The 12,086-nt window shown below is 38.1% G+C and overlaps 1 protein-coding gene across 1 annotated transcript in view; it reads left to right on the top strand.

Moving 5' to 3' along the window:
* The window catches only part of masp2 (MBL associated serine protease 2), a 63,837-nt gene that overhangs the window by 25,066 nt on the left and 26,685 nt on the right, over positions 1-12,086 (top strand). The window contains exon 5 of the mRNA XM_028807612.2: positions 9,259-9,455. Within this exon, the coding sequence (XP_028663445.1) occupies positions 9,259-9,455 (197 nt within the window). The remainder of the gene's footprint in view (positions 1-9,258; positions 9,456-12,086) is intronic.

Here is a 12,086-nt window from a genome sequence, read left to right on the forward strand (position 1 = left end):
TGTTAAAATATATAGACAAACCAGAAGACCTAATTATTTATTTTGTATTTTATTAAGTGCTTTTTGCTGTGAGTGCTGTTCCAAGTCCTTTACAAAGCCATTTGCAAGATTCCGGCACAAGATGAGTCCAAATGGAAGGTTCAGTGACCAGCAGGGAAAGCATCAAGAAGTCAGCAGAGCTGTGTTTTTTGGTCCATAACAAGAAAGATGGAATCATCTGTTTAAGAAGGCCTGACAGAGTTCATTGACTAATTTCTGAGATATAAAAAAATGTAATAAAAATGGAAGTTATGATTTCATAACTTTTAACCTTTCTGAGTATTTTCCACTCATTGTTTTAGTATTGTAAAGCTTTTTTAACATTGTGTTTATTATAACATTTCCATCCCTCTGTTTTGTATATTGTTTTGGATTGTAGCCATTTTGAATCTTTTGGTATAACCACAGCCATATTGATTGCAGCCATTTATGTCCGTTGTCAGCCATGTGTCTCCAGCAGGGGGCACATGCTCCCTTGCAATGTGTTCTTTTAGGAAAACAGCTTATAAATATAGTTCTCTTTTAGTTTCCATCCATCCATCCATTTTCCAACCCGCTGAAACCAAACACAAGGTCACGGGGGTCTGCTGGAGCCAATCCCAGCCAACACAGGGCACAAGGCAGGAACCAATCCCGGGCAGGGTGCCAACCCACCGCAGGACACACACAAACACACCCACACACCAAGCACACACTAGGGCCAATTTAGAATCACCAGTCCACCTAACCAGCATGTCTTTGGGTTGTAGGAGGAAACCGGAGGAAACCCACGCAGACACGGGGAGAACATGCAAACTCCACGCAGGGAGGGCCCGGGAAGCGAACCCGGGTCCCCAGGTCTCCCAACTGCGAGGCAGCAGCGCTACCCACTGTGCCACCGTGCCGCCCTCTTTTAGTTTCCATGGCAGAAAAATTAAGACAACAGAAATATGAAACTTGCTTTAAAATGCAACTTTTGCTCCAAATGTACACTGCAGTTTAATCATATGTACAAATACAGATGAAGGGAAACCATTCCAACAGTGCAATAGACTTGTAGTTCTTCAGTGGGTTTTTTGACAACTGCAGTTCCATCTTTGGGTAGGAGACACAGCATGATTCTTAGCACTGAGTCAACGTCATACTAACCAATACCACGTACAGGGTACCATCAAATTAGTCCATTCGGTTAGCTATCTGCATGTGCTGTGTATGGATTAGACTGTCTCAGATCCCAATATAGCTCATTCTTTTATTGTCTGAAAACAGTGCATCTGCTCTGATTAGTTATAGGCAAGTCAAGTCAAGTCAAGTTGGGGAGCATGCACTGATTCAGTGCATTGCCGCACCCACTACACAACGAAACGATTCGGGATCCTGGTTTGCAACCCCCCAGGCAGACATGCGGTCCAGTCCCACCCTCCGGAAATGACCCTCTATCTGCCACAGCCAGGTGTTACGTGGGCGACCCCTTGGTCTAGTCCAACCACTCGGGTCCCCAACAATGAGGATCTTTTGAGCTGAGTCACCCACGGGGAAACGTGCCACATGGCCGTAGTGCCGTAACTGACGCTCCCTCACAATGCAGGTAATGTGCCTCATTTAGGACTCCATGAGCAACCGCTCATTCAACACAAAGTCAAACCATCAGTACCCAAGGATTTTCCGGAGAGACACAGTACCAAAGAAGTCCAGACTTCATCTCAGGTCACTGGAAATCGTCCATGTCTCGCAACCATATAGCAGGACAGGAAGCACCAGGGCTCTAAAGACTTGGGCCTTCGTCCTTTTGCATAGATATTGGGAGTGCCACACACCCCTTTCCAGTTACCCCCATGGGCCCTGCTTGAAAAAATTGCCCTTGCTTCAGCTATGGTAAACATATGCTGAAACTGTTCATTATCTAGAGCCAACCTCCAAGAGGGTAGGAGGTGAGTAGGACATGCCTCCATTTCTGTCTGTCTTCCATTCTTCTTGGAGTTGTGTTGATATCCATACATTTCTAAATTCTGATGTCATCTATCCACCATTTTGTTCTGTTTCTCCCTACTTCTCTTTCTCTCTGAATCATCTCCTTCTCTTTCTCTTCCTGTTCCTCCTATGACCATAATACTCTACTTTCAATTTCTGTATCTTAGGCAGCAACTGTCTTTCTTGTTGTATTTGCTGCAAAACATACTCATTTGTTTTGACATACTTCATTGTTGCAATTTCTGATTGCAACACATCTCAAAAATTTCTACCCACCATTGGACACCCTTCCTTAACGTCCACTCTTCACATCCTTTTTTTGCAATTGGCCATACAAGTTTTTGTAATAGTTCAACTTTCATTGCCACTGTGATGTCCTTGCTTGTTTCTAAGCACCTGCACTGCAGTTCTAGCCATAGCCAATCTCCATTTTACATCCATTTCACACTTACCAGTTTCTTTTATCATCAAGCTCAACTAAACAAAATATTCCAACTGCTTTTCCACCTTTTCTGCAATAGTTATTTTCACTGAATGACATTCTCTCACTGACACCATTATGTTTGTTTTTGTGACACTGACTGTTAAACATGCTTTATCCCTAAGACTGATTTACTCAACTAGTTCTTGGAAAGAAGCTTGTATGTCATTTGCATATCTCAGGTTGTTAATGAGACATCCTCCAAGTTTGAATTTTTTCTTATTTCCTTCTAATGTCTGTCTCATCACCATTTCTGCATGTACTGTAGATTAAAATGGTAAGGAGAGATAATACACCCTTGTCTGTCTCACACCACACCCGACTTTAAACCTTTAAACTATCTGATCAATTATACAAAGACACCTATATCAGCACACCTTACTTATGCACTACAGTGTGAAAGTATGGAACAGTACACTATACAGTATGGTAGTGTATGCTTATACACTTCAGTAGTCAAGTTTCTGAATATTCTACAAAATCCCATGTGCATTAGTGATTTTGAAGTCTTTTTTGTGAATTAGTACCTTTTGTGTGTTTATTTTTTGAGGTTTATGTATTGGGTCTTATTGGATTTTGGAAATTGGCAATTGGCTTTATTTAATCTTAATAGCTTTTCCTTGCTTTGTTCTTTCACTTCACCCACTCTGAAATCTCCCGGTTCTTGTAAAACATTAGCCTTCTCTGTCCCCTGCCTTAGGTATCAGAACAATCAAGGAGATTAATCAGAATGTCATTCTTGATCATTTTTGTGTTGGTGGGGGGGGGGGGGGGTTATTGTGTTAATGGTTCAGAGAAATGTCAAACCTAAACACTGATCTCACAAAGGTAATGTTGAATATGAATTAGATCTGCTTATCTGCTGCTTTGGGACTTGAAATGAAGGTGGCCACTGTTATGTGCAGTGCATCACAAGCTGAGACAAACTGATTCAGGTAACTGGGGAATCAGACATCACAGCAAATAACATAGTGCAGGGGAGAGCTGCATATGAGAATTGTTGGTCTTAGATGCTTACTGAGTTCATTCATCACCATTAAGCATTTCTCGAGTAGCATTCCTCATAAGATGCTGTGTCTTGTCGGTGTCCAAAGCAACATCACATTACTTTTTTGCACCTCATGAATTATTAATGCACCCCATTAATTCCATACATTTTCCACTCCTATGTGTCTACAGAACACTTCTGTAGTTCTAGTGTCGTGGATTTAAAATTTAACATTTTATTTCATTTTTTGCCCCCACAAACAAAATCAAACTTAATTTTACAAGGACAGTTAATTCAAAGTATCTTGTTTTCCTGAATTGTACCAGTAATCAGTAACATTGGTGTAAACAAACAGAAGCCCAGGAAATGACTAGGATGCCTTGGCTATATTGATTACTTTATAACCTGTGAACGGCTGAGCACCTGGGACAAGAACTTGCCAAATTGGTTTACAGCCTGGGAAAGGAAGGTAAACAGACATACTTAAAACTTAAACAGATCAAAGAGTTTGAACATGGACATCCATCATATTGACTGCTAGCCAATCAAACGTGTGTAACATGTTTCAGAATCCCACCTGGAATTTTAAAATAAATATAGCTTGTATAAGAGACGAAAAGACAGGGTGGCATCAGGAGAGGGCAAGAGACGAATGGCCATTTCATCTAATCATCAGTGAAAAGCCTTTCATGAATAACATCGATTGCTACATCAGTGTCGCCCTGGGACATTCATCTTTGACACTTTCTGTATGCTTTTACTAAAGGCTATATATATCCAGACTTTGCTATGCTATTCTCTACTGGTATTATTGTTCTTTAATACATACCAAGTTTCTTTTAATTTTCTATACCTTGTGTTTATATCTAGAGTGATTGAAGTAGTAAGGTAAATCTTTAGAGCACCTGGAGCAGTAGAGAAGTGCCATATGATCCAAACTTTGAGGTTTTATTGTGCTGAGGAAAAGAGCTCATCCACTAGTGAACAGAACAAAAGTAATATTTTGGTCTGAGATATATCTAAGACATCTTGCATTGTTCGTGCCTATGATAAGCAACTCTCTTGATGTCCTAGGGAATGATTGACTGTGCATGTGTGTTTCATATGGCATTTGTGTGGGTTAAAGCACAATAGAGTAATGGGCTCTGTATACGTCATTCATTCTGTACTTTTGTGGTTAAGGTCTCTGTGTATGTGCATGTCTATGTATGTGTGTGTTAATCTTAAGGTGCAAGAGTAGACCAACCCTGTAACTAACCTGGTGAGTACACTTATCCCTGGAGGAAATAAGTTAAGCTTAAATAGAGGGGAATGCCATGATAATACAGTAGTCTAACTTGATATCACTCTGGGCTGGAGTCACACATATACTCACACTGAAACATTTCAAGACTATTTTTTAATTAGAGCGACACCTGCATGCCAGGGTACCTCTATATAGGAGGTGCTAGGCCCCAGAGCCCTACACTTGTCTGCATGCTTTTCTTATACAAGAAAGACTGAAAGACAATGGGGTCCAGCAGCAGCAACCAAGCACTCTCAGGTCAGAAAGTCCATTGTGTTTTTGTGAGGTATGTCAGGTCATGTCAGGTTGGGGAGCATAAAACTGTTGTTTTGTGTAGACTTTCTTAGATTACCTTTAAATTATTATAGAAATTTCTTGTGCAGCGTAATGATAATGATGCCATGTGTCTTGATTTACAGGTTTTCTTCTGTGCTAAGCTTGCACGTTCTTCTCATATTCACATTATTCTTACTGAAGAACTTCATTTTTTTTGCTTCCAGATCCCAAAAACATACTGTTCACTTAATGATAACCTACCCTGGTGTGAATGTGAGTGTAAGAGTCACCAATGCAATTGACTGCCATTCTCTGTAGTGCTGTTTCTTCCTTTACATCATTTTATGCCAGATAGTGATTAGAAAAATTGTGTGAATGGGTACATGAATGAATGAATGGATGGATGGTTGTTTTTGCAAGCAACAATGGACCAAGAGAAATATTTAAAGCTTAATAAATAAGGTTTGTCCAGGATGTAAAGCTAAAACTGGAGTCTGTACATCCTCTGTCCATGTGAACGTGCAGTACAGGGTGGTCCAGATCTAATTACGCAACTGTCGACTGACAACCGTCTCCCCGCCATTTTGGAATTCAGGGCAGGTGCTGCCATCTATCGGCAACTAAAAGAATATTAAGTAAAATATCTATGTGCAGGGCAGGTGCTGTGAATTCTCTATGTAATAAATTTAATAAGTTATAGTGTAACGAAAATTGCATATTTAGATCTGGACCACCCTATAGATCAGCTATGGGAACAGGGCTGCTGGGTGCTGGGAAGCTTAAGTTGTGATTCCATTTATTTGAGTTGTGTAGTAAAACCCACTAAGGTGGTTCTGTCTCACTGAGATATAATTATAGAAAGTCTGAGGGTTTCATGTCTATCACTAAGGCATTTAGGCAGGTTTTTAAAAAGTTTAATATATTGATTTTACTTTTTGGCCCTTGGAGAGGCCGTCTGACTATAAAATTATGATATCTATTGTCACTCCAGCCTGCAATCCTGTGTCTGGTGCACTGTAAGCCCGGGCATTTGTCCACATAGCTATACATTCCAGACTAATGCAATAAATTTGCGGCATGTGTGGGGCAGACAATTTATTTGCTTACTGACCTTGGATTGCCCAAGAGCTTCAACATTCAGTAAAACTTGGCATGAAGTTTTTTATTTTGGGAAAACCCATGAAGAGGACTTTGGAACAACAAATTACACAAGGCTGAGTAAATTCGAATCACATAATCCAAGATGGCGGATTACTTTGGCTGAGCAGATTCATTCTGGGCTACAAGTTGCTAGTGACATTGCGATAGTGCCTTATCAATGGGGATGAATTTTGAGATGTTGAACCCTTGCCTGAATGACTGACTGATGGGGTTGGATGGGGATATTGAGTAAGAACTGACACAGAGCAAGAATGAAGAAAGAGTGTAATGATAATTATCGGGAATAAAATAAGTTTTGTTTGCATCAGTAGCACCTTCTATTATGATGAACAAAGCCAAATAGACTGCAGTCATCACCATCACAGTAGAGAGTACACCTGTTTTTCTAATCTGTAAAAAGATTTTTTGAAAGTCACAATATTTTAAAAGCATCTCTTTTGGTTCTGTTTGTGACTTTGAGAATAATCACTGAGAGAAACTCTTAGGCACTCATGTTTTGCTCATGTTTTTATTTCTCCAAGAGTAGGACGAAGTTATCCTTCCTCTTTACTGTGGTAATGAAAACCTATGAATGGGGTCTGTGAGTGATGGCTATGATAATTTAAAAAATATATCTAAAGAAAATAGCATCTTCAAAAGGTTAATTTTATTATTTGGTCTCTAAAGATCCCCTGGTACCTACTTTGTGCCTTTAAGATCCAGCGCCCAAGACCCTCAATATTTACTTTACTACCTCTCCTGGAGCCCAGACACATGGCTTCTTCATATCTACAAATTTGTGATACATCCCCTTTCTATTTTGCCATTTTTTGCAATTTATCCATTTTTCCTACCGTATCCATTAACCCAACTATCTCTTTACTAATGGACAATAATACAACATTAGAAATTAAATTCCTGAAATCTTGGTGTGTTATGTCCTTCAAACAACTTCATAATTATTTTTTCATGAAGTAATATTTCTCTTCATCACCATAGTTTCAGTTTTGTACCACCTGTACTAGGAAGAGAGGATAAAAACTCCCTGGGCAAAGTTTTCAGGAAGCACATCTCTCTTCTGCTTATATCATCGGAATAGTGGGATCAAAACCTATTAGCTACGTGATTTTTAAGAAATTATTTCATCCCTGTTTGTGTTGTATAAATGACTCACAGTCTTGGGAAGATCTGTAGTTTGTAGAGTCAAATTTTTGTAAGGCACAGTTCTTCACAGTTTATATTTTATTCATGCAACATATGGTGGGGATTTTGGGATCATAGCTGCCTAGTTACACGTCTTTTGATAGCTAATTTCACTCAAGGTTATTTTCTAAACACAACATAAAGTTGTGTAGGGATATAGATAGATAGATAGATAGATAGATAGATAGATAGATAGATAGATAGATAGATAGATAGATAGATAGATAGATAGATAGATAGATAGATAGATAGATAGATAGATAGATAGATAGATAGATAGATAGATAGATAGATAGATAGATAGATAGATAGATAGATATTACTTGTTTTCCCCCAAGGAGAAATTAAGACTTACAGAAGTTGAAAAAAATGTAAATATTATAACAAACAATGACCACCCTCAAATGTACACAAGAACAGAATAATAATAAGAGAGTTGTTTCTATTTAAAAGAAGTATATAAACATTAATCAGGGTGATGAACCTTATCTCCTTTGGCAGCAATGTGGATGAATTCTGAGCAGTCAGTATTTTAATGTCTGGATTACATATTTTAGCTTTAATTGTAATGTACTGCTCCTCTTTTAAGGTGTAGCAGAGCTCTTTAGGCAGCAGTGATAACAGTGCTACCAGTTGACTATGGACATATTTAACAGACCCCACTTTACATTCCTCAGAGTTTCTTACAGTCTCAGGTGTTGTGAGTGTAAGGTAGCCTTCAAGTCCTCATTGTTCACCCTATGACTTCTCCCAACTCCGAAGCTTGTCCAAAATGCAACTGAGATAAGGTGATGTTAGGGTTTGTGATGATATCAGCATATCTTTTATTAAACATTCCATTTATAAATTGCTAGTGACAAGCCAGATGTCAGATCACATCTAATTACTAATCAAAAAAGTTATTCAAAACTAGTAACTACAAAGAAAAAACAGTAAAAACACACAGCTTCTCATCCTTTCCAGCCAAGATGGAATTCCAGACTTTACTCAACTTCCCGTAGTCTTCCTGTATATTTCAGTGTTGTTTGTCTTGACCTCATAATTGTCTTTTACATGCCTTTTATGTGAATTTTGCTTGCAAAAACCGTGAGACAGCAGAATAGATTCACTTAATGAGAACAGCATTAAGGATTAAACTTGAAGTTAAATTGAACAGATGTTGAAATTTGTAGTTGGACAGCCCTTTTCTAAGTGGATGATTTAAACCTTAAGGCAGTCAACTGCAAAGTTACTTTGGTTTAAAAAATGTGTTTACCAATGAGTTCTGTAATGTCAAAGGAGTCATGTTCAGTATTTCAGATTGACTGGATACTCATTTGGTTACTGTATAATATTCATTTTATTTCCTGTCTGTGTGAATTTACTTTGTGTGCACCAGATCCCTTCCATAACAAAAAGACATTTGTATTAAGGTAATATAATTTATTCCGGGCAAGTGATATGATATGTTTCATCACTGTGTTAAGTGTAATATATTGTATGAGACACTAACTTAGCTAACTTAGTAGTTCTGTTCTGTGAATAATGCAATAAACAGGCACCTCCTTGCATCCTCTTTTGTCAGCTACGCTATTGATATTGTAATAGTATTCTCCTTTTAAATGTTATGATACTCATAATACACCCAGTATATACCACCATGACAAAAATCTGAATACAGCACGTTCATGTAGCAGTAAGATGGGTTTAAACAGATTTCATAGACAACTCTGGCCAAATTAAGTATTGTGGTCAGCAGCCCTATTCATTGTACTCTGCCAGTGTTAAGTGAATATTCTATCCCTGAAATGCATTCCCTTCAAGGTTTACATTTTCTGTTATAAATAAGATTTAGAGAAAATGACAGTTTACCTTTTTCAAGTCTTTCTCAGCTTCTTTTTTTTGTTTTCTGGTTAGTCAACTGCAGTACTCAGCTGTTTACTGAACGCTCAGGAGAGCTAATGAGCCCAGAATTCCCAGCACCATACCCTAAATTGTCAACTTGTGAGTACCGTATACGAGTGGAGGAGGGCTTCACTATTCTCCTGGAGTTTGTGGAATCTTTTGATGTAGAAACGCATCCAGAGGTCAGATGTCCCTATGATATTCTCATGGTAAGTACATGAAAATCATTAACCTAAAGGAGACTAAAGGGGGAGGTGAGGGCATCCTAAATTTGACATCTTCAGCTTTGTGGGTCTTCTCCTTAACTACTTCTTATGTTCAAGATTACTTTATTTTTTAACTCTTTTGGTGCAGAAGGTTATTTCAATTTGCTGTAAACTTTGTAATGCCACTTACAAGTTCACAGACATTTTCCTATTTTTTTTCTATTTCCTTTTTTCCCATCTTTCTCTTATATAAAAAAAATCCTTTGACGCGATGAGACTTTTTGGAAGAGAGATTTTTTCAAGTCCCGCAAGTTGAGACTTTTTCAAGTCCCGCCCTCCTCTCAGACATTTTCGAATAAGACCTCAACTCTCATTCGTGTGAATGCTTTTGTCAGACACACTTCCTGCGCTCTCAGCTCTTATACATTTTAACGTTTTCCTCACTTTCAGTTTCCAATTAAAGAAGACGTATTATGTCCAAATCTTATTGAAGAATTTCATCACAAAGGGTTATTTTCTTGAAAAAATAAAACAAATTCATATATATTTTAATGAAGGCACTAGACACACCATTGAAGTGTCCAAATTTAGGTTGCAACAACAAAATGATAAAAAAAAAATAATAGCATGTGTTAAATTTTTCTGTGCCTACATGCTTTAAACATTTTCACTTTATGTATTCCATATGCCTGTTTTAAGTGAGATAGCTTGGGTTTCTCACAGTTCTATTCAAACCACACAGTCTGCCTGCTGGAAAATTCCTGCCCCCACATAAAGCAAAATCTGTGTTTAAATATTGTTCTCTTTTATGCTATGAAGTACTTTATTTGAGTATAAAAACTTCTGAATCAGTGGTCAAGAACTACATCAACATACACCAGTGGAGACAGTACTCACTGAACTGGTTGAAGGCGTTCATTACAACAACAACAACAACAACATTTATTTCTATAGCACATTTTCATACAAATTATGTAACTCAAAGTGCTTTACAGGATGAAGAAAAAGAAAAAAGACAAAATATAAAAAATAAAATTAGGCAATACTAATTAACATAGAATAAAAGTAAGGTCTGATGGCCAGGGAGGACAGAAAAAAAAAAACTCCAGACAGCTGGAGAAAAAAAAAACAAAATCTGCAGGGGTCCCGAGGTCATGAGACCACCCAGCCCCCTCTAGGCATTCTACCTAACATAAATGATCTCAATCAGTCCTCATGGTTTTCAGGCGTCGCAAGAAAGAACTTGGTAATGATGGTCATGTGGACCTCTGGCCTTCAATCCATCAATGTAGGGACAGCACGGTGCTTTGATCAGGTGGTGGTGGCGCAGATTGCCACCACAGAAAACGGGAAAAAGAACAGCAGAGAAATTAGAGGTTAGTACAGATTTTGGAGTCACCATGAATGATAATGATAATTACATGCATATACAGAATATCAGGATAAAGCTATGAGAAAGCTGTGTTAAAATAATGTGTTTTTTAGCAGTTTTATTAAAGTGCTCCACCATATTAGCCTGGTGAATTTGTATTGATAAGCTATTCCAGATTTTAGGTGCATAACAGCAGAAGGCCACCTCACCACTTCTTTTAAGTTTAGCTCTTGGAATTATAAGCAGATACTCATTTGAAGATATAAGGTTTGTGATGCAAAACAAAGTTAAAAACAAACCTAAAAATCTACTCTTACTTTGTGCTGCATCAATAACTCTTTTATCATTTATCATTGAAATTTGGCTTTCATAAGGCTAAGATGTTTTAGAAGTTCTATGCTTCCATTTCATTTCATACATTTTGAACAACGTCTCTCTAATTCTGACATTTTTATAAAAGTACAACTGGACTTTTACTTACTCTGTTGCTTTTTAGATTTTTAAATCTTTCTTTTATGCACAAAGCTTTCTTTGTCAGTCCAGTCTGGCTATACTAATCCTGGAGAGGAGTCACTTTAATCCAGATGGATGTCTATTTCTTTTTTTTTTGGAGAGTGCCAACTGCTGGCACGTACATATGTGGCTTTTTTTAAAAGGAAGTGAGGCCATTTCCTTGTTGGAAGATGGGCACACATCTCTGTCCATAATAATTAGCCAGGGGAGAGGTGCTGCTTATTGCTGGCTCTAGTTGGCATCTAGCCTACAAATACCCACTTGTTTTCAGAAAAAGCTTAATACAGTTAAATGTTGTGGAGATATTCCAAGTAACACTAAACACAAGACAGGCATAAAGTTTAGACTGGGAAGAGTCCATTAAAGGACATGAATATACAAATCAGCCTTCCTCGTTAAACACAACCGCACAGAGCCAATATAACAAAGTTACTAATAAAACTAACACTCATGCCTTTGTAGCCTGTGTAACGAAAACAGGAGTACCCAAAGGACAACCCCATGCGGACACAAGAAGAATGTAAAATTTCTACACAGATGGTGACCATGGTTTGGTTCAAACCGAGTTTCCTGAAGCTGTGAAGCAGCATCAGTGAATTAGCATGATGCAAAGCTTTGCATGGTGCAGAATTTATGAATGAAGAGTGTGGAAGAAAACCCCCTGAGGAAGACAGGACCAGTTCAAACAATTAGATTTTTATTCAGTCACAGATGGATACATGGATTCTACGTTGCAAGACAAAAGAGCA

The sequence above is a fragment of the Erpetoichthys calabaricus genome, chromosome 8 (assembly GCF_900747795.2).
Source record: "Erpetoichthys calabaricus chromosome 8, fErpCal1.3, whole genome shotgun sequence".
Classification (NCBI taxonomy): Eukaryota; Metazoa; Chordata; class Cladistia; order Polypteriformes; family Polypteridae; genus Erpetoichthys; species Erpetoichthys calabaricus.